Here is a 23,131-nt window from a genome sequence, read left to right as displayed (position 1 = left end):
AAAATTAAAATTTTTGCTAGAATGATTATAACCTGAGTTTCATGTGAATCTTGAATTTTGTATATCTGTTTTGATATATTGTGAAGATATTACTGAAGATTGTTTCATTTACTTGGGAAACATGCTGTAATGTACATAACTACGGTACATGCTACACTCTGTATACACTGATAAGCTGTAACAGCCGTAGTTCTCCCTTATTCTGCACCAAGACCAGTACAATTATGATTCATAGACTCCAGATGACCTCTGAAGATAATCCTTAAATGTCCCTTCAAACAGTATAAACTAACAATATAGGAAAATATTAGAAAATGTGTGATATATCTTATCAGGGGAAGGTTCTTCTTTCCACACTTAGCTGGCTCTATTCCTGTTTCTTTCCTTATCCCAAAACTAAAATTCACTGAAAACAAATAGAATACACGGCCAACAGCAACTTGTAGTTGAACTTGTCGGTCATACTGTATTTTGTTTTCCTGTATTTTTTCTTTGGACCATCTTTGGTAGGTATCACTATATGGGTTAAACAACGACAAGACTTGCTAGGGATGAGTGGACTCCTTAAAATTCGGATTCAGCTCACCCTGAAGGTTCTGTTTGGTAATGGAACCCGAACGCTGATCCCCACTGGTAACGCACTCAATCGGTGCTGGCGGCATTTAAATGCTGGTGGTGTATGCGCGCTGACATTTTTCCATGGATTGTTCAATGGCACTCCATAGGAAAGTTGTGGAGGCATTTAAAAGTTGACATCCACAATCAGTGCCAGTACCGTTCACAGGTGCTAACGGCATGGGGGGAAGGTGATGAGTTGAACTTAGAACCTGAACTTCTTGTTGAAGCCCAGGTTCGGAACCCGCATTGTTCAACACTGAACTAATTATTGCAGGTTCGGGTCTGCTCATCACTAATCCTTTCCCATTACCCCTCTTTGCTGCTTCTCACACTTCAACTTTACAAACTAAATCCTCACTTTTGTTCTTTTTTTACCAGTCAGTCGTTGTATAATTATGACTGATGTCTATCTGAAAGCAAGAAGCACTTCTGGAGGTCAGAAAGAGGTGGAAAAAGTGTTCCTTTGTTCCATTATGACAGCAACTTATGTAAAGATGAGCTCCAAGGAGCTTGACAAAAATGGAGCACACTGAAACATTGCCGGGCTTGAATAAACTTTCCCCTTAAGTGGAATTGGACATTGGAGAGCTACTTGCTTTTCTGCACTTTATCTACCAATCTGTCTGTCTATCTGTCTATCGATCTGATACAGGATGATATGTAACATATTATAAAATCCTCCTCAAGAAGCTTTTTAACGCTGTGTTATAGGGCAGCGAACAATAAGACAATCCACTAACAAGACAGAGATCAATAATAACCTCATTACAGATTGGCTGAGGTTTTGCTTCAGACGGACTAAGTCAATTTATAATGAAGTGTAATTGACCTCTTCTTCCTTGTTAACGGAAAGAAAAAAAAAGCGAGCAGCTTAAAAACAGAACGGCTGGGTGTTACTTGATATCTGTCAGTGTCTTGTGAACTTTGGCGACGGCTTGGAAAATGTCATCATTGTCTTTGTCACATATTATCAAGCGAGCAAGGAGGAGAATTTTGTAAAAGAAATCAATTATTTAAGGATTTGATTTTTTCACTAGTCTTATTTTACATTCTGCGGTTCTTTATAACTTTATGCACTTTATGTGTATTTGAAGAAGAATGAATGGCATTTTAACTGTCAGGGATGAGATGATAACACTGCTGGATCGACAATAGACAAAAGAATAATCATTCATGTCAAGTGCTTTAAATTGGAAGTTAATAACTTTTTGTCAATATTTCTGAACACTTTTTCTAATATGCAATATCAATCCAAAACCGCTCTTGTCCTCTAAAGTGGTAGCAGACCTTGTTCACCTACTATTTACTTTATAAAAAATTGGGAATGTGCCAAGAATATTGAAGATACAATTTCTCGTGTCCTGGTATCAGTTTTAAGGGTGTACAGAGAGTGGGTCATGTGCTAGGTGACAGGCGAGTTGGTGCTTGTTAGCCTCCTTTCTGTCTATGGTAGGATAGATAAAATGCCAGTGGTTGTTAAAACACAACTCTATGCAGATTCTGACTACTTAGAACTGGACAAGACTTCTCAATGGGTCACCTAAAGGATTTTCTGTTTATCGATATTAGTTCCCCCCTCTTTTACAAGACGAGCTCACACAAAGACACTTCCTGCCGGCAAACAGCGGCATGCAGAGTTTACTCTTAAACATCTTTAAAGGGGTTTGCCCACAAAAAAAATCTCAAATTTCAATCCACGAGTGATGTTTACACAATAAAGAAGATTTTAACCCCTTAATTTACAATTTTACTCAGTTTTATTGCTGTTTCAGTTCCTATAACTCACTTATGGTCAGTGTAAAATCCCAGAGAGCGGGGATTCTCTATGCAGACACTTCATTATCCATCTAGCTCTGTGTGCTGACAATGTGGTTAGATTATCAGTGTACAGGTTTATCTAAATGTTCATTTACCTTCTGAGTATTGTACTAGTATCTGACACATAGAAAAAGAGATGAGACAGATCAGAGATGGGATGATGAGATGCATATTGCATACAATGACACAGTCAGCTCTCTTACATCTCTGCTATTCCCCAACACACTGTTAGATCTGATGTACCTCCCTCCCCCTTCTTGGACTAAGAACTAATCAGCCTGTAGCTTCTAGCTCTTCTCAGATGTGATGTGCTGTTTGCTCTAAGGCCAGGCTCTTTCACACGAACGACTGGAGCCGGATCCAATCAGTGAGACGATGGCTCACTTAACCCCGCCCCTAACTGGCTCACCACGCCCCCTTTAACCCGATATAAGCTGGTTAAGGGTCGTGTGGGCTGGGGGTACTGGCTTGACTAAGTCAGTGAGCGTCCGCTCGTCCTGGAATGCAGGGGGGAGGGGGTTATAGGCAGGGATCAGCTCAGCTCCACAGTGACAGACACAACAGCAAGATGGCTACCGACCTCTAAGTAAGAAGATCCAGGGTCAGAAACCAGGGGAAACTGAAATTGTGTACACCAGGACTGATAGAGACAGGAATTGTATATCTGTTAAATGGTGTATTTTTTGTTAATAACAGTGAATTAGATAATGTGTTATTTAGTTATCCTCAGTATATTTGGGCATTCGGTCTCTAAAATAAAGGAACTATTTTTAAAACATTACATTGTGAACCTACAATACACTGTTGTCTTAACACATTCATGTCACAGCATTTTTTTCGTTCATTTTTTGCTCCTCCCCTTCAAAAAGCTATTCATTTTTTCATCTACAGAGCTGTATGAGGGCTTTTTTTCTGGGTAACAAATTTTAGTTCTCAATAACGATATTTATTGTTCCATGCCCTACGGGGAGAGGCAATCTCGACCAAGATGAGCCACCGTCTTTTCAATCAAGTTAATCAAGGGGTTAACACCAGCAATTGGTGTTAATAACAATGGGTGTCTACTGCAATATATCCCCTTAACGGATATATCCATCAGTGAGCGTTAAGAAGTTAATTAAACTCTACCTCCTCTCTCCTTTTTCCCCTTCATATGCTCCCCCAAATGAGCAAAAAAAAGGGAAACTTTTTCTACAAAATGGATTCCCAAATTTTCTAGACATTTAAACGGGTGTTCCCATTTCAGAAAGTAAATATTATTGTTATTATAGAGAACCTGTCACCACATTTTTTACAAATCCAGATAGTGACAGGCCCCCATAGAGCCCTATTAAAGGACATTTACCAGCAGGATGAAAGATTGTAAACCAAGCACAGTTGCATGCTGGTGTGTGCCCCTCTGGTCGAATCTGCACTTCTGTTAGCTTCTTATGCCTTTGTTTTTATGAAAACAATGAGTCATATGGAATAAAAATAATTCAATAAAAAAAAATGCTGCTGCTTGAAGCGGCCAGCAGCCACCATTTTATATACAGAGTCCAAGATCACTGGGACTGCAGAAAAGCCTGTAGCTTGGTACCTGGCATTTTCCTTAAAACAGAAAGGGGGAGTACACACAGTTGGTTAATAAAGAGAGAGCTAAAGTGCCATGCAGTTATGAACTATGACAGGCCTGCCTAAATAAATAAGTTTTAGGGGCATGTTTAAAGCTTTTGGGGGTTGGGTATTGGTCTGATAGACTAGTAGGGCATTCCAGAGAATTGGTGCAGCTCTGGAGAAGTCCTGGATACCTGAGTGGGAGGTTTGAATTAAGGAAGAGAATACAATCACTTGAGGATTGAAGAGCACGGAATGGGTGATAGACAGAGATAAGAGAGGAGACGTAGGGAGTAGCAGCATTATGAAGAGCTTTGTGGATGAGGGTGATTAATTTAAAATAGAGACAGGCAACCAGTGCAGTGACTGGCATAGACCAGAGGAATCTGTGTAGCATTTGGTCTGTAAGACAAGCCTGGCTGCTGCATTGAGAGTGGATTGTAGAGGAGAGAGTTTGAGTGGAAGACCGTTTAGTAGGGAGTTACAGTAGTCTAGACAAGAGGGAATCGGAGCAATAATTAGTGTTTTAGAGGTTTCAATTGTAAGAAATTGCTGGATTCTATAAATATTTTTAAGGTACATGCGGCAAGAGCGAGCAACAGATTGAACATACAGTGAAAAGGAGAGGTCTGATTCCGGCACAACCCCAAGACAACGGGCCTGCTGCCTCAGTGTTATGCTGACATACAGACAGAAATGGAGCGATCAGGGTTAGGTTGGTTAGTAGATGGTGGAAAGACAAGAAGTTCAGTTTTGGAAGCATTATGTTTCAAGAGACGACATGATGTTAGAGACAGTAGAAAGGCAGTCACTGGTGTTCTGCAGTTAGGCGGGAGTGATACTACGTGCAGACTTAAAAAGCTGTTTAATACAAATGGACAAATGCTCAGCAGGACATAAATGTAATTGACAAAAAACTGACTCCATCTGTATGGGTAAGAACATGTTTTGTAATTTTTAAAGCAATTTCTTCTTCACACCCTTTTACTACACTATTTATCTAATAAAATTATGTTTTAACAATGCTCAGAGATGGAGTACCCTGCACTGCCCTTGCGATTAATATAGCTGGGAATGATCAGCATAAAGATGCCTCCATAGAGACATGCTGTGATTTCATGTGATCAGATATATACATGAGGTACGCAAGTGTTTGCAAATGTTAGGAGGCAAAAGGACCACACCTGATCACGCTTTGGCACTGACAATATTACAATATGTTTGATTTGTCAATGTTTAGGACTGTCATCGTGTAATCCTCTTTGCCTGAATTAAGTTACAAATTCTTTTTGTTTCAATGCAAAATATGAACGGAAACGTTCTTGTCATTTGTCACACTGATTGCAGTTGTATATTACCATTTTGTTTTGCATAATCGTTTTAAGCTGTTACTTTTATATCATCACAATATTATTTTTACAGTAGCTATAGAGTTGAGTATTACAGGCAGTCCCTGGGTTACATACAAGATAGTTTCCATAGGTTTGTTCTTAAGTCAAATCTGTGTGTAAGTCGAAACTGTATATTTTATCATTGTAGATCCAGACAAAAAATGTTTTTGCCCCAGTGACAATTGGAGTTTTAAAATGTTTTGCTGTAATTGGACCAAGGATTATCAATAAAGCTTCATTACAGACACCTTACAACTGATCATTGCAGTCAGGACTATAGTAAAGCATCCAGAGAGCTTCACCATCTTTGATCAACCCTGCCAGTGTAATCATTGTGCTCTAATAGAACGTTATAACCATTTTTGCGGTTTTACTTGTTCCTTGGTTTTGTACTGTGTTAAAATGTCTATTGCTGCTTGGAAAGTGTTAACAGGCTGATGTTGTGGATCTATTTTATTTGTGATTTTTTTTTTTTATATGTGTTACTTCGAGGGCAAATTTGTCTGCACTTGTAAATAGGTTACAAGCCTCCTTGTGAATACTATTGTGAAACTATTAATAGTGATGAGTGGAGGGCCTTTAATAGGAACCAAAATATATATCTGTAGCCCCAAATCAATGAAGCAAGACAGAGATCATCATCATTTTGCAGACTTTCAAATCAAGCTCCAAGTGCCACAGAAGTCAACCTCCTTTATACCCAGAACTGACCCAATGCTTCTTGTTGGTACAATTTTGGCATCCAGTGGAAAAGTTGTGATATTAAATGGTTTTTACTGTCCATCTGTATCGGCGTAGGACATTTGTGTCTGGTTCAAACATTATACAGCTAGCCAAATTAAGCTGATACAACCTATTCTTAAAGGGCTTGTTCAGGAATTAACCCTTCAATGTTTGATCAGTGAGTAGCTGACACCCAGTCCTTGATCTGATCATCTATTTGGCTCCATACAAAACACAGGGGATAGATTGGAAGCAATTAGCACCATGTTGTGTCACTGCAGCTTCAGATATCATTCAATTTAGTAGGAGCTACATCTGCAGTTACGGTTTTTGGCCACTGAGCCAACTACTATGGATTCTGTCCCCCACAGTTACAGTGGCTGGGACTTACATTGATCCTGCAAATAGATCATCAATTTCAATATTGATTCCGGGAAATCGCCATTAATCAGTTTTTTCTACAATCTAACTTGTTGACCATTATTTATATATAGAATTTTCTGTGCATCATACAGCAAAATGAATTTGACAAAATAAGTGAAAGATGAGCAAGATAATTACATGCATTTTAATTCGTACTTTTCTTGCATAATTTGCACATGTTTTCTTTGGAAAGCTCGATGTTACTGTCCTGGCCCGAATGAATGTGAATTTGTGGAAATGAAACTGTTTTTCAGTTAATGTCTAAAATGGAAAATCATGAAATCTCCACTTCTTCAAGAGTCTTGCGCTTTCATTATTTCGCAATGGGGAGACAATAACAGGCAATACTTTCAGGGTTTTTTTTTCTTTTAACGAAACTGTTGATTCTTTCCTAAAAACAAAAGTATTTGTACAGTTCCATCCCTTCATACCACGTTCAGAAAAAAATAATTTTAGTGGTTAGCCCTATGCTACAGATTTATAGCACAAATACAGTCTTGTATAGGAGAATGGACAATTGAAAGGGCACCTTTTTTATTTTTTATAAACCTATATAATTATAATTTGTGAAATGATGGAAAGGTGAAAGCGGTGTCTACCCACAAAGTAGTGTAGAGGTCACTGCTGAGGCATGTGTAGACATGTTTGGGACAGTGTAGAGGTCACCAAATGAAAATTGTAAAATAGGCGCAGCAGAACCTGGTACTAGGCTGCTGATGCTGACAAGTGCAATATTATGTACCCAGGTAGGGGTGTACCGGACCCTGTTGTGCATCGGACCTATAGTGCCTGCATACTTATGATACAGGGCAATTCACCTACAACGGAATATGTATACCATATATACTCAAGTATAGGCTGACTTGAGTATAAGCTGAGGTACCTAATTTTAACATAAAAAACCTGGGAAAACCTGTTGACTCAAGTATAAGCCTAAGGAGGGAAATGCATTGGTCACAGCTTCCACCCAGTATATAGGTAGCCAGCCTCTGGCCCCCTAGTATATAGCCAGACCCTGCCCCCGGTATATAACCTTTCCTGACACCCAGTACATAGCCAGCCAGCACATGCCCACCAGGATATTGCCAGCCTCCCAGTATATAGCCAGCAGCCCATGTCCCCCAGTATATAGCCAGCAGCCCCCTAGTATATAGCCAGCGCCTGCCCCCTAGTATATAGCAAGTTCCTGCCCCCTTGTATAAAGCCAGCAGCCACTCCTCCCTAGTATATAGCCAGTTCTTGCCCCCTAGTATAAAAGCAGCAGCCCCTGGCCCCTAGTATATAGCCAGTACCCGCCCCCTAGTATAAAGCCAGCAGCCCCCTGCGCTGAGTATGCCCAGCTTATGAATATTTCTCTACTTACCTTTCCATCGACCCCCCCTCCCTTCCCCCCAAGGTCCTCTTCTGTCTTCTGATGCTTCGGCTCAGTTTTCCCGCACACTGCAGATGACAGCATACACACTATGATAGCGGCAAGCGGCTGACTTCATGGAGTGTGCAGGGACCCGATGATAGAGGAGGACCAGCGGGGAATGTAGGAAAGGTAAGTAGAGAGGTTTTTTTCATAGGCGCAAATATAAGCAGAGTTAGGGTTTTTCAGCACATTTTTGTGCTGAAAAACTTGACTTATACTCGTGTAAAAACGGTAATTCATAATTGGCTTACCAATTCCCATTAAAGAAGCTTTGAGTCTGGAAGGGATACTTTAAAAAAGCATATTTTGATGGATGAATATGAAGTATAAGCATTCTTCTGTGTGAGAAGACATGTGGAGCCATTACTTAAATATTCAATGATAGGCCTACAGAGGAAAACCAAGCAGACCGTTTGATATATCAATGACTAATCCCCATGGAGAGCCAAATAGTGGCTGGCATAGAAGAACTCGTAAACCAGAGCCTGGATTTATCAGATCTGCACTTCTGAACCCTATCATTCTTTGTGAATCTAGGGCAGAATGTGCATTGCTGCCTGTGGATTTTTCTGTATCTTAGCTATAAAGCCTTGTACTCGTCAATTCTAGACCTCTCATATAACCTGTACAGGACAATTGCAAGTCTACAAATCTAAATATCCCATAATAGTGCCATCTGCGCAAATGAGGAATTTCAAGTCGTGTGGTTAACCATACACCCACGTAACCTTAAAAGTATAAGAGGGCTGTGAATGACATAAGCGTTTGCATCACATAGTGAAATATGAGATTTAATAGTTTAAAATGAAAGAGAATGTGTTTACATAGTTTCTTCTGTATATGGTGCCAGTGAAGAGCATCTAGCGCAGCTCGCTCGTCTCTTAAGTGATGACAATGTTCTTCAGCTTTCAAGGTTTTAGCGTGGGTGGTAAAAAAAAAAAGATTTTTTTTTCTTATGTTAAAAGCTGTTTTGGCAAAGGTGAAGTGTTGCCAATCACAGATCTATTGTTTACTATGCACATGGCACCTGTGAACGTGTCTATACATTATTATCAATAGAAAACTTTTTTATTATTATTTGTTGTAAATGTAAAATTCAAATACCTATGTTAATATTTATCTACAATCCATCATGTGATAGAGCATCTGATCACTATAATTCTATAGTCTGCAGTATAAAGATTACTTACTAAGGATGCATTCAGATGGCCAGGTGCTAGCCCGGACCGATCCTAGCGTGCACTTGACCAGGAGGAGGAGGTAGGGGTGAGCATTCCTTCTTCCATAGGCAGACTCGGTTGCGGTGCGGTGACAAACCTTTTGCTCACTGCACCGTCATCGGGAAGCCATAGAAGTCCATGGCTTCATGATCTGGTCACGACCAGATCACTGCCCCCATAATGGCCGTCTGAATGAGCCCTTAGGTTGATGGCCTGCAAGCAGGTTTGGATAAACACTTTATGCACTGCAGGGATTTCCCAGACTGAATCACTCAAAACTTGTACAGAGCTTTTTTCTCGGACCAAACTTTCTATTGATAAGTAAGTGATACCCGGGCTCCCTAGGAGGCGGGAACGCAGGTGCCGGATCACAGAAGACGGCGGTTAGTAAGCCTGCTGCAATGCTGAGAGGGCACAGGGAGGCACAAGTGTGTGCCTGCGACCCAAGAGGAGGGTCACAGGAGCACTATTGACAAGGGGTAGGTGAGGGCTGCAGAATGAGGTGCAGAGAGAGAGATAGAAAATTCTATAGAATCACAGACTGGGATGGAGGGACTGATAGTGAACGGTGGAGATTTTGTACCTCACTATTCTGTGAAGGAGACATCTGTATCCACAGTCTTGGAACACATCCAGCTCTGCTACATACAGAGAGATCTCTGTCACATGACCTCCTCCTCTTTGAGGAGGGAGCAGCAGCCGCCCCGCTCTCATGAAAAGGACTGATAAACAAACTCTAAACAGGTACTGACTCCAGGGCTTGTCGGCACAGGGAGAGGAAGCAGCTATTGCAGCACCGAGATAATCTGAAGACTATAGCAACTATAGCAACAGGAAACTGCTGGATTTAGGTAACAAAGATAATATGCAAATTTGTTTTTCATCCCAAGAGCTATTGCTTTGTCGGGAAAAACAAAACAAACCTTTTACAGTTGTTTTTTAAGAACACCCGACTTAAAGACAACGCCTAGTTACAAGCAGACCTCTGGATGTTGGTAATTTTCTGTTCGTTAGCCCCATGCTAGAATGATCAGCTATAATAGTTATCACAGATGTCTGCAATTAAGCTTTATTGTTAATTCTGGTTCTTATGAAATTCAACTTAAGAACAAACCTAAAGTACCTACCTTGTACGTAACCCGGGGACTGCCTGTGAAGCAAACAATGAATGTTGGAGTGAATAGAGTACTGATACACACCGCTTCATAATATAACTAAGTTGAGCTAAGTAATACTTTGCTTGACACCTTTGCATCACCTGGATTTTATCAGTAGCCAGTTTCATCAGTTTTACCACCTGCATCTGGTAAATCCATTGGTAATGGTAAATGGTACGTCCATTGAAATGCCACCTTTTAGTTTCTGTAGCCCAAAGTTAATTACCCTTTGGCACCACATTCTAAAATTCTGCAGAAGTCATCATGAGTTGGACAAGCTAAAAGCAATAAGCATCAAGTGCAAATTAAATAATCTAAGGAATATAATGTACAGGCAGTCCCCGGGTTACATACAAGATAGGTTCTGTAGGTTTGCTCTTAAGTTGAGTTTGTATGTAAGTCGGAACTGTATACTTTATTATTGTAACCCCAGTCAAAATTTTTTTGGTCTCTGTGACAATTGGATTTTAAAAATGTTGGATTATCATAAGAACCAGGATTAACAATAAATCTTAATTACAGGTACCACTGATAACTGTTACAGCTGTTTATTGTAGTCTAGGGCTAAAGTACAGTAAATTAACAAAATCCAGAGGTCCGTTTGTAACTAGGGGTCGTATGTAAGTCAGGTATTCTTAATTCAAGTACAGGCGGTCCTCTACTTAACTTGATATTGTTGCATCTGTATACAAATTGTCTGGATATTAATCTATGTTTCTGCCTAGAGTCGTTGTAGTGGGTTTATATTGTATGACACAAGACTGCGGTCGTAAAAGGACCCTGATGGATTTTGTTTTAATTAAGTGTCATTTAGCCTTGTGGAACCAAAGTGATAATTGATATGACATTTCTATGTCACTTTGGAATCGACTTCCTGAATTCAACATTGAGGTCCCTGGCAGTGGTTTCACAGTCAATTATTACAATGGTGCTTCTTGGGAAACCCTGCATAGCACAGATATATTATGTTTTATAGTGGTGCTCTGCAATAGCCACAGAAATAATATTTTATCAGGTTTTACAAATGTGTGATGATTTGTAGTTTAAGGGGTATTTTGGGATTGAATTATTGATAACCTATTCTTAAGTTAGGAATTTATTATTAGATTAGCAAGGGTTGAGACCACAGACAACCATGCTGACCTTTTCAGTTTACGAAGCACACCGCCATACATATTATAGTGGTTCTGCTCAGTATTGCAGCTCAGTCCTGTAGACCTCGATGGGAGTGATAAGAAGACCGGCATTGTGAGTAATCGGTTCGACTGATCAGCGGGTTGGGTCTCATAAACCCAGAAATCTGATATTGATCACACATCTCATGGATAGATGATCAATAAATGAATCCTGGAGCATTAGGGGTAAAATTTTACCTCTATATAAGATCTATTACAACATTTCTTGTATTTACTTGTACTATTAATTTATGTAAAATGACTAAATAAAGGGATGACATTGCAGTGATACAGTAGTTGGCTACCTGCAGTATCACAGGTAACTATTGCTTGTTTTTGGAAGGCCGGTCTTTAAAATCAATCCAAGTGATGCCTTGGTAATATGGAATGGATATAGTAATATGCTACTAATATGGTTTCAACTGAAAACTTGGGGTTGTTCAACTTAGACAAAAAGACAGCTATGGGGAGACCTCACCATCACTATAGATGGGGGCATCCTCTACATCTAGAAGAGAGGCAGTTCTAATGTCACCATAGACGGGGAGCATCCTCTACGCCTAGAGTCGGTTTTACCACCAACATAGAGAGGGATTCTTTACTGTAAGAGGCCTTTTACTTGATGTGTTTGTTGTATTTACAAATGGATTAATAAAGGAGCAAGCAGTTTTTACGGAGCTGGATGTCCAACTTTCTTCTTTTATGTACCGTATTTTCCGGGCCATTAGGCGCACCGGAATATAAGGCGCATTAGTCCGATGCGCCTTATATATCAGATCCAGAGAAGAGAAGTTTCTCTTCTCTGGATCTGATTAGTATATTTTGGATGTGACACCTACTCGCTTACCCTCCCCTCTTTGTTTTCTCATGCGCCTTATATATGTAATAATTCCATATATAAGGCGCATCGGACTATAAGGCGCAGGGTCGGGGGCGTGGCGGAGGTCCGGGGGCGGAGCGGAGACCCGACGGGACGCGACGGGACGCGGAGAAGAGACGCGGCGACGCGGGGGAAGGTGAGTGGGGAAGGTAAGGGGGAGGTGGAGGAGGGCAGCGGACCATACTTACATAGGTCCCCGCTACCGGAGACAGCAGATCTCCAGCGGGAACTGCAGACCACGCGGCAGAAGTTGTTCGTGCCGCGTGGTCTGCAGTTCCCGCTGGAGATCTTCTGTCTCCGGTCTCCGGTAGCGGGGACCTATGTAAGTATGGTCCGCTGCCCTGTGCCATACATAGGGCGCACCGGACTATAAGGCGCACTTTGGATTTCCAAGGAAATCCAAGGCTTTTAAGTGCGCCTTATAGTCCGGATAATACGGTAGATTATCGAAATCTCTGCTGCAGCAGATTGTTATGGCGGATACTTAATACATATTCAAAAGAGGCCCAGATGCCTTTATTGAGAATTAAAAAATCTCCCTGGTTATGGAAAGAAAACATTTGCTTATTCTTATAGGTTGTACCTAGTGGACTTGCGTCTTTGCCAACCGTATCTACTATGATACAAATTGCCTTTCACATTCCAAAAACATCCTGGTAGGTTGATTAGATCGTGAGCCCCATTGGGGACAGGGACCGATTTGGCAAGCTTGGTGTAGCGCTGCCTAATCTGTGTGTGCTATATAAATAAAGGAATTATTATTATTATTGCCTTCCGACTGGTATTCCCAATGTAGGGCAAAGAGAAAGCCCTTTATAGATGACCATTGTATTTTATGTTTCAAAATTGCCAAAAAAGCCTATTATCTTACAAGTTTAAAGAGTCCCCAAAAATGGTTGCAAAAAGTGCTATTTACATAAACCTTAAACTCATGATGTTTCCACTAGTGTATAAGGAAGCTAAAAAAGATGTGTATGTGAAGGAGGCCTTAAAACTCAAGAACAGCATCTAGACAACAGACTCCTATTCCAATGTATCCCACCTGTGAACATTTTATTTGAAAAAGCCATCCATTATTCATAACGAAGCTAAAAATATACTCCCCAACGTCCCCTTTGTCATTACCGAATAATCCTCACAAAATACCTGTCCATCATTTAGACGCATGTATGTGGTGTATATTTGTATGCTTTTCTTTTGACATTATGTAATGCTTAATCCACAGATAATCCAAAGCAGCAAGTCTCTAATTGAGAATGCGGATGTTGTGTATGAGAAGATAGTACAGTGCCAGAAGACTGGTAAGAGAAATTGCTTAATGATTCTGACTTCTACTATTTTAGTCTCACGCAAGAATTGTTTAAAGGGGTATTCCAGGAATCAGCATAATTCATATACAAATGGGCACTCAAAATATAAGCTAATATGTAATTAGTTGTTATTTAAAATTTTGCTCCCCTTAGCAGAAAATGCTGGTGACATAGACTGTAAAGAAGAATTAAAATGCTACTGGCCCTTTAATCAGTCTGTTAATTTCCTCCGCGCGGTCCGCTGCAAGACAGAAGATGGCTGCTGGTCACATGTCCTGCACCTGCCTGGGCAGGTCATGTGATCACCACTACGTTTGGCTGTAGTGGGTTGGTTGCAGTGCATCCAGTATGGCCAGTGTTGTGGTGATGGCAGTTACACATCATTACTATGGTAATGAAAGTCTATATCATCACTGTCAGCAGAGCATAAGTGGTAGGAGGAGTTACTGAGAACTTGTAGTTTCCAGTGGCGGCCATCTAAGTGATAACTCCACCTACTTTTGAGAGGCTATAAATTTTGTAAATCATAAAATCAAATTATTTAAGCTTAGTTTTGTGACTAATGACATTGAGTATTGTTGTATTCATTTAGTTATATCATCATGGGTTTTTGTGTCAGACTTTCATATTCCCGGAATACCCCTTTAATCTTCATGTATGTGGTTAAAGGAATACAACTCATGGCCCCAAGGCCTTCTATGTGACGTGTTCTTGGTGCAGAGGATTACCGTGAGGTACCATGTATCTCCACTCCAGGAACCAACTTCCTGCACCATATAAAGATAGGACAGTCCCTTCCTATAGATGGCCACAAGCAACGGCACACATCCCATAGCTTGCAGCCTGTTTGTGTACATAAGACTTTAATTATATACTGTTTTATTTAAAATGTAGTTGAGTATTACGGTAATTTTTAAAATCTTACAGAAAAATTATTTTTAGTGTTCACTTGTGTATGTATATTATTATATTATATTATATTATATTATTTTTTCTTCTCTGTCCCATGAATTGATTTTTAAACTTTCGGTTGTGCTTATATTGCATTTCCGAGCCCATGTATCCTTCAGCTTGCGTTACTCCAAATGCATTAAAAATGCAAATACATACAGGTTTTACTTTAGGAATGTCTTGAGGGGATCTAGTGCTTGCCTCAAATATTTTGAGTACAAAGAGAACAAATGTGGCATCGTAACAGTTCATTGACAGAGTTTTCCAATATCAGCTGTTTCAGCGCGGCGGCAGCTGCTGGTAACAACTGAATCCTACTGCTATTAGCAATTTATTTTAATCTTATCTTGGCATTCTTCTTTAAAAAATAAAAATATTTTGGGATGCGAAAGTGAATTTTGAAAGTGTACACAGGGGGCATTTGCTCTTTGTTGTACATTTTATTTTAAAAAGGACAACTACTGGGGGAAGGTAATTGAATAAAAATGTTATTAACAGGTCACAGGCATATTCAAAAACTCACCTTAAAGGGGTTTTCCCACAAAAAATTCTCACATTTCAATCTCCCAGGGATGTTAACACAATAAAGATCATTTTAACCCCTTACTTTACAATGTTACTGAGTTTTATTGCTGTTTTAGCTCCTATCACTCCCTTGGCTGCTCAGCACAAAATCCCAGGGTGTGGGAGGGGACTCTCTTAGCGGACACATTATGACCCATCTAGTTCTGTGGGGTGACAGTGTGGTTAAATTATCAGGGTACAGGTGTATATACACTTTCATCTGGCTTCTTACATTGTACTAACACACTGACACTTAGAAAAAAGAGATGAGACCGATCAGAGATTCATGAGATGATTACACAGAGACTGACATTTACACTGTTACACTGTGAGTTCTCCTACATCTCACAGTTTTGTGCCTGCCTCCCCCTTCCCCTGATCACTTATCTCCTTGTAGTTTGCAGCTCCTGGCAGGAAGTGATCAGTGAGTGTCTTTGAGCTCTGTGCAGGGGGCGGGGCTACAGGCACACAGCAGAGAGAGACAGAAATCTCATTTGCACAATCTCGCACAGAAATCCAAGATGGCGGCCCAGCCCTAAGTCAGAAGTTACAGGGTAGTGTCTAGGGGCAACTGTAATTGTTTACAGCAAGACTGATACAGACAGGTTGGACCTATATCTGTGAGATGCTGCATATTTGTTAGTTAATGAATTAGAGAATGTGTTGTTTTGTTATACTGAGTACATATAATAAACTTGTATTCGTGGGAATACCACTTTAATTCAACCATAACAACCAATCACAGTCTAGTGCTATTTTTGAAAACTGTTCTGTGATTGCTATGGGGTACAAACATATATTTTTCTTTTAGACAATTTCATGTATCATCCACAAATTACACTGATAAATTTTGTGCAATGTTTAAACCATCATTCTCTATGCACAATCCTAAAATGTCATCAGAAAGCTGTGTGAAATCCATTATTAGGAAGTCTCATTAATCACGGGACTTGTTGTTGGAATTAGCCAGAAATCAATGACCTAATTGACTATCCGTCTCTTCCTTCCTCTTTAATCTCTCAGCTGCAGTTACGTAACTCGTGTTTCCACAAATAATAAGAAGGAAAGGTTTGGGACATTATGTAAGGGATCTGGAAAATTGATACAAACACTTGGTATCTCTTCATAACAAGGGAATAGTATATGTTTCTAGATAAATGTTTTGTCAGTCTGACGTAGAAATACAGTGATCTCATGCCTTGTCATTGACCCTTAAGAATGACCTTTAGTAAGATAAAAAATTCTGTCACTGGTAGGAATGTACAAGACAGAAATCTCACTTCATTTATTAGCTTATGTGTATTTATTATCCATGTACTGCTATCCCATGAGTTCTCTAGGCCGCCAATCATCTCTATCCACCCCTCATCTAGTCCATGAAGAAGTTTTTCCTTGTTTTGCACTAATGAGGGATAAAATTCCAAAAACTGTTTTATATCTGAGTTAATACTGTTATTTTTTTACATTGTTCCTTCGTGACTTCCCTGCTCGGGTGACTTCCAATTCTCATACCAACTCTTGCCTTGTGCTTTTCTGGCGTTTTCCTTATACGATACCAATTTTTCCTCATTTATTGGCCTATAGAAATTAGGGGGTGCCGGAAAAAAACTTCTGCTCCTCCAGGAACTACGTACGCCCAGCCCAAAAGTTGTAGATTTATTTGAAACCGAAAAGATAAGTCTATACTTCCCCTACACAGTGCTGTTTTTCAAAACAATCGGTTCCTGGCCTAAGTATTTTTTCTGGTATATGTTACTGCTAAGACCACGGATTCCTGCAGTAGGTAGAACCTAGTTTGGCATTTGGTTTGGAGTGGGATGGCATTGTATGTATTGTATATAGTTTAATCCCATTGCCTGCCCATTGAACAAATTTTGTAATTTCAACTCAATAGAGTATGGTACAATGGTAAACAATCAATATCAATAAATTTCATTTCAAATTTCATTTGTTATCCAGTCATCCTGTCCCTACCCCCATAGTATGATGCTGCCATCACCATGTTTTACTGCTGGGATTGCATTTGGCAAGTGATGATCAGCATCTGGTTTTACCCACACTTTTAATTAAAACTAAGAAGTTTAATCTTCATCTTGTCAGATCAGAGAATCTTTTTTTCTTATAGTCTGGAAGCCCTTCATGTGTTTTTTTGGAAACTATATGTGGGCTTTCATATGTCTTGCACTGAGTAGAGTCTTCCGTCAGCACACTCTGCCATAAAGCCCTTACTGGTGAAGGGCTGCAGTGATAGGTGACTTTGTGGCACTTTCTCCCATTAACTTACTACATCTCTGGAGCTCAGCCACAGTGATCTTGGGGTTCTTCTTTAACTCTCTCATTTCGGCTCTTCCCATGATTGCTTAATTTGGCTTCACAGCCGTGTCGAGGAAGAGTTGTGGTTATCCCAAACTTCTTCTTCCATTTAAGGATTATGGATTTTACTGTGCTCTTAGGAACCTTGAGTGCTGGAGAACTTCTTTTGTAACCTTAGCCAGGTCTGCGCCTTGTCACAATTCTGTCTTCTCTCTGAGTTCCTTGTGCAGTTCCTTAGACCTCATGATTCTCTTGTGCAATGACATGTACTGTGAGCTGTGAAGTCTCATATAGACAGGTGTGTGCCTTTTCTAATAAAGTCCAATCCGTTTACTTAAACACAATTGACTTCATTAAAGGAGTAGAATCATCACAAGAAAGATCAGAAGAAAATAGACAGCATGTCAGATAAATCACAGCACAGGGACTGAATACTTATGACCATCTGATATTTCGTTTTTTCTTGTTTAATAGAATAGATAATATATCTACAATTCGGTTTATTTTCTGTCAAGAGTGCAAAGTGTACATAAATGGGCAAAAACAAAAGAATTTCTTTATTTTGCCAATTGGCAGCAATGAAACAAAGAGTGAATAATTTAAAGGGGTCTGAATACATTGCGTACCCACTGTACTAGTGCTCTTTTATAGTCTATTCACTGTTTGGTTCTACAGTGCCCCATGGGTGTCATTGCATTTTTATCTTTAATGTGCTCTTATCAGGAGAATTTACATGGCTTTAAGATTCACTTGTATGTGTTTCTAAACGCATCTCTTGGAAAACTGTTTGATGTTCACATTGAAGTTGGCAACTGATAAGGGTGATTAGAGCCGGGATGAATATGCCTTTGGGAACCATAATATTATACTAAAACGAGCATTGAGAATATGCCCTGTGGCTGATTGATTGAAGATAATAAAGATTACAGATAAATGACACTGGATTCAACCATGCCACTTTCTTGGAAAAAGTCTGGTTGATGACATGTCCTCACTTGACTGTGTAGCAGAAATCAAGAAATTTATCCATATACCCAGCATTTCATATTTTATCAAAAATGTATTTTAACAAAAATAAAGTTTTACTGAAAATTCCACTTTCAGCAATATGTAATCTCAGCGGCATTTACCACAATATATCCAGGCAATCTTTTATAATCTTGATAACCCTGAACTACCGCACACATTGGATGCCACATTAACTCTATGAAGCCTGCATGTCTTTTCATTGGGAAAAGTGGAGGAAACCAGTAGCAGACTACACTGGCGACTTTATATCTCATGACCATATAGAATTGGGAATGTCTTATTTTATGTACGTCATAATACCGTTAAAGGGGTGGTGCACACGTTCAGCAAATAATTGATATTGTTTAAGGAAAAGATATACAATTTCCCAATAGATCTGTCATGTTTTATTATATTTGTACTTGTCCCCTATGATTCGTAAAGCGCTACGGAATATGATGGCGCTATATTAATAAAGATTATTATTATTACCTTCTGTATCAATTCCTCTCAGATCTCTGCTGGTCCTTCTATAGAAAGCTTTTATGCTTACTTCAATTGGACAGAAATGGACACATGGATTTAAAAAAATAATTAAAATGACATGGTCCTAAAAGTGGGTATGTGGGGTTATTAATATTGTGGCAGGGCTAGTATAAAATAACAGGTCCCAGGGTCAACATCTGCCAAGAGTTTGTATGTTCTCTCAGTGTTTACACACATTTCCTCTGGGTCCTCCGGTTTCCTCCCACACTCCATAACATACTGGTAGGTTGATTAGATTGTGAGCCCCATGGCGGAAAGGGAACGTTTTGGTAAGCTCTGTGCAGCGCTGCATAATCTGTGTGTGCTATATAAATAAAGGAATTATTATTATGTCATTAATAACCCCTTATACATTGGGGCAGATTTACTTACCCTGTCCATTCGCGATCCAGCGACGCGTTCTCTGCGGTGGATTCGGGTCCGGCCGGGATTCACTAAGGTAGTTCCTCCGATGTCCACCAAGTGTCGCTGCTGCGCTGAAGTCCGCAGAGGCCCGCCAGAGTGCAATGAAGTTCACCGGCCTATTCCTGGTGAAGGTAAGCGCGAGTCCAGCGACACTTTTTTTTTTTTTTTAAATGCGGCGTTTTTTACGAATCCGTCGGGTTTTCGTTTGGCCACGCCCCCGATTTCCGTTGCATGCACTCCGGCGCCAATGCGACACAATCCGATCGCGTGCGCCAAAATCCTGGGGCAATTCAGGGAAAATCAGCGCAAATCGGAAATATTCGGGTAACACGTCGGGAAAACGCGAAGTAAATGACCCCCATAGTGTCCATTATCCTTCTTCCATAAGGTAAGACCTTTCACCCCTTAGGTATTTTGTATTTTGTAAAAATCAAAGAATATTGTATGCTTTTTAATGTATATTTTGATTGTAGACCTTGTTTGGTGAGAGGAAACACAGACTGTCCTGTATATTCTAGTGGTTGCAGTTATTCATGGCACATATGTTTGCAATTACCAGTTATAGACCTGAGATTTGAGATGGGACCATCCTGCCATCCATGACATGGGTAATTGATTTGTCACATGCAGATACCTGCTGCATGATAAAGGCACAAACGACTCATTTCTGTCATGGCAATGAAATAACCCAAATAGACCTCTCTTGTGAGCCTGTAAACCCAGTAGTTTTCTTCACAGTGGGACCCTCTTTGATCCTCAGTAGAACTGTTCAGGAACCATGCTGCTACTATAAACAGGGTCACACCACACCGCTGTGCCATAAATCAGCACAGAGACAAAGAGCCACTGCTGAAAATGATGTTACAGCTGTGGAAGAAGCTTGGGCATGTTGTTTATTTAACACTTTTACCACCTCTTTTTTTCAATTTACATAGTTTTAATATTTGTATTCAATTATTCATTTTACAAATATAATAAAGAATAAACATCAAATCATCAAACAAGATTAGTTGGATTGGTTGGAGTTCCAAAATAGTTGGAATACTGTGTAAAATGTACATACAATTTGTGTTATTTTCTTTTTTATTACATAATTTCGTATAGACCCATATTTTCAGCACCTTAGATTATTGATCAGATTTTAGATGCTGGGAGTTTTCCAGTTTTATGGAGAAAAATACATAGAATTTCATGGAAGGTTAAAAAAGTCCCAGTAGAGGTAATATACCAGAAGTTTCAACCATACATAGCTGCAGACAGTGGTAGCCCTGGAGATTTGTGTAGGTATACATTTGCAGGATTGTGAAAAATGAATATATATACCAGTATAATAACTGGACTAGGAGAACTGGGGGAGTCAAACTGCTGTGTTTTTATCTCTGCTTAAAATTGTTCTCTAGCCCCTCCCCTCTGCTGTAATATCTAACTAGAAGCTGATTCTTTGCCTCTTAGCTGGAGTACTTGCATATTTCCCTTGTTCCCGAGATGCTTTGATTCAAAGATTAAAACCATTGAAGAGAGTTTCTGAAAACCCACATCTTCATCCAGTTCCTTTTGTGCATTTGACTAAGCACCTTTAGATCCCTCACTACTACACTCATACACTAAAACATTAATGCTCCACCGGGGGATTCTGGGAAGCATGCAAATATGTTTTCCAGGTCAAAAATGCTGAAAGATTCAAAGCTTAAAAACTGAAGCATGTTAATAAGTTATATGAGTGTAAGGTCAAAAGGTGCTCAGGGCCCACAGGACAATCTGCAGGAAAAGCACAACTTTTCACTGTGTATAGCCTTGGCCTAGCAGTTTCGTAAGCCACGTGAGTATTTAGTTTATAAAATACAGATCAAATGAGGGTCCTAATAGCAGGAATGAAAACTACCCCAGCACCGAGGCTCCCTGCATTTTAGTCCTCTATTAAAGAAAATAAACCAACAACATCCATCATAATAAACCAGGAACGCTTACTCATAAATCCAGGCACAGTGACTGGTAATGTTACTATATTTGTTATCCATGGCCTCCTTCCTGATAAAATCAAACAAGACATTACATACTACTAGTACGTCATGCGTCAGTTGCAGTTGTTTGGAGGGGGCTGACTGGCTAAGCCCTCTCCATAGCTGATGAGCGTTTGCTGCATATTGCAGCAAACTGCCCCCGGTAACACCCATGATCAGTGCTAGCACTGCGAGTGGACGCCGCCATGTTGGCTTCGATTGTCGCTTCCCGTGACGTCATCGGGGAGCGGCGATCTGTTACTAAGACAGCTTTGGGTCATACAAAGACCCGGGGATGTCTCGTTTTAACACATTTATTACAAAGGGATTTGGACATTTGTAATAGATGATGTGGAAAATCCCCATATACAGTACTGCCAATTTAAATTAAAAAACATAATTCAAATCACCCTAGAAGTGATGATAATAATAATAACAACAGTAAATAAACAGTAAAAATCATAAACATGTTAGGTATAGGTATAAGTATAAACTTGCATACCAATCCCTCCTCTTCTATACGCTGCAGCTGACACGCATACACTCGTCTTAATTTTTGTAATTTTATGAAAACATTATAAAAAAAACCCTTACAAATCATGTATCCCCATGATCGTACCGACCCAAAGAATAAAGGAGACGTGCCATTTGAGGTACACAGTGACAGTTGTAAAAACCAAGCCCACAAGAAAATGGCACTCGTTTTTTTTCCCAGTTTCCAGCTTTGAATATTAAATACTTAATATTAAGTACTTAAATATTAAATACTTAATGAATATTATAACACTATGAATTACAATTTTTTTACGCAGAAAACAAGCCCTCACACGGCTACATGGAAAGATTATAAAGTTATGGATTTTTGAAGGTGAGGAGTGAAAAATGAAAACGCAAAAAAGGAAAAGGGCTTGGTTAAAATTAGGCTACTGGGACATTTCCCAGAGACCATCCATGCTGCAGATTCATAGGCTGTTACAAAGTCTCCCCCCCCTGCTTACAATAGGGAGGGGGAAGTGCTCCTTGCACACTTTAACACCCTGTAAATCTGCAGTATGGAGGGGCTCTGGAATCACCCCAGTAAAAGGAAGGACACAAAGAATAATAAATATAAGAAGATTACCACAGTCACAGTGCCTGGATCTATGAGTAAGTGTCTCTGGTTAATCATGATGGATTTTGATGGTTGAAACAACTTTTTGCACTCACTCCACCCCCAGTCGTCGTGGCTAGTTCATCTATGTAACCCCTTACTTGCTGATACAATACCATTACAGCTGATTTAGTAACATAAAAGTGATAGTCTTTTTGAGCCACATGTCTCTTCTCATCCTCCTGCTGTAGCACATTTTAAGGATCTTGTTTAAACACGTGCCGCACATTACATGCAGGCTGCATATCTGATCTGGCAACATTTGCTGAGACACAAAACACGGAAAAGGAAGTGAGAAGGCCGGCAGCTGAATACGTTGTGCAGCTCATTAAAATATTTCTGTGTCTGCTAAATTTAAGCTTGGAGCTACACATTGTGTTACGTGAGAAGAATTGCGTACTGCGTTACGAGTGAGGGATGGTTTTAGAGAAAAAATAGAGCTAAAGAGAATTAACCCTTTACTTTATAA

At 39.8% G+C, this 23,131-nt stretch overlaps 1 protein-coding gene across 2 annotated transcripts in view; it reads left to right on the top strand.

Moving 5' to 3' along the window:
* The window catches only part of PLCL2 (phospholipase C like 2), a 145,024-nt gene that overhangs the window by 97,487 nt on the left and 24,406 nt on the right, over positions 1–23,131 (top strand). For both annotated transcript variants that reach the window (XM_072153670.1, XM_072153671.1), the window contains exon 5: positions 13,641–13,716. In XM_072153670.1, the coding sequence (XP_072009771.1) occupies positions 13,641–13,716 (76 nt within the window). The remainder of the gene's footprint in view (positions 1–13,640; positions 13,717–23,131) is intronic.

The sequence above is a fragment of the Engystomops pustulosus genome, chromosome 5, assembly GCF_040894005.1.
Source record: "Engystomops pustulosus chromosome 5, aEngPut4.maternal, whole genome shotgun sequence".
NCBI classification, from domain to species: domain Eukaryota; kingdom Metazoa; phylum Chordata; class Amphibia; order Anura; family Leptodactylidae; genus Engystomops; species Engystomops pustulosus.
The sequence above is the reverse complement of the archived record's forward strand: the minus strand, read 5'-3'. Positions and strand labels throughout refer to the sequence as shown.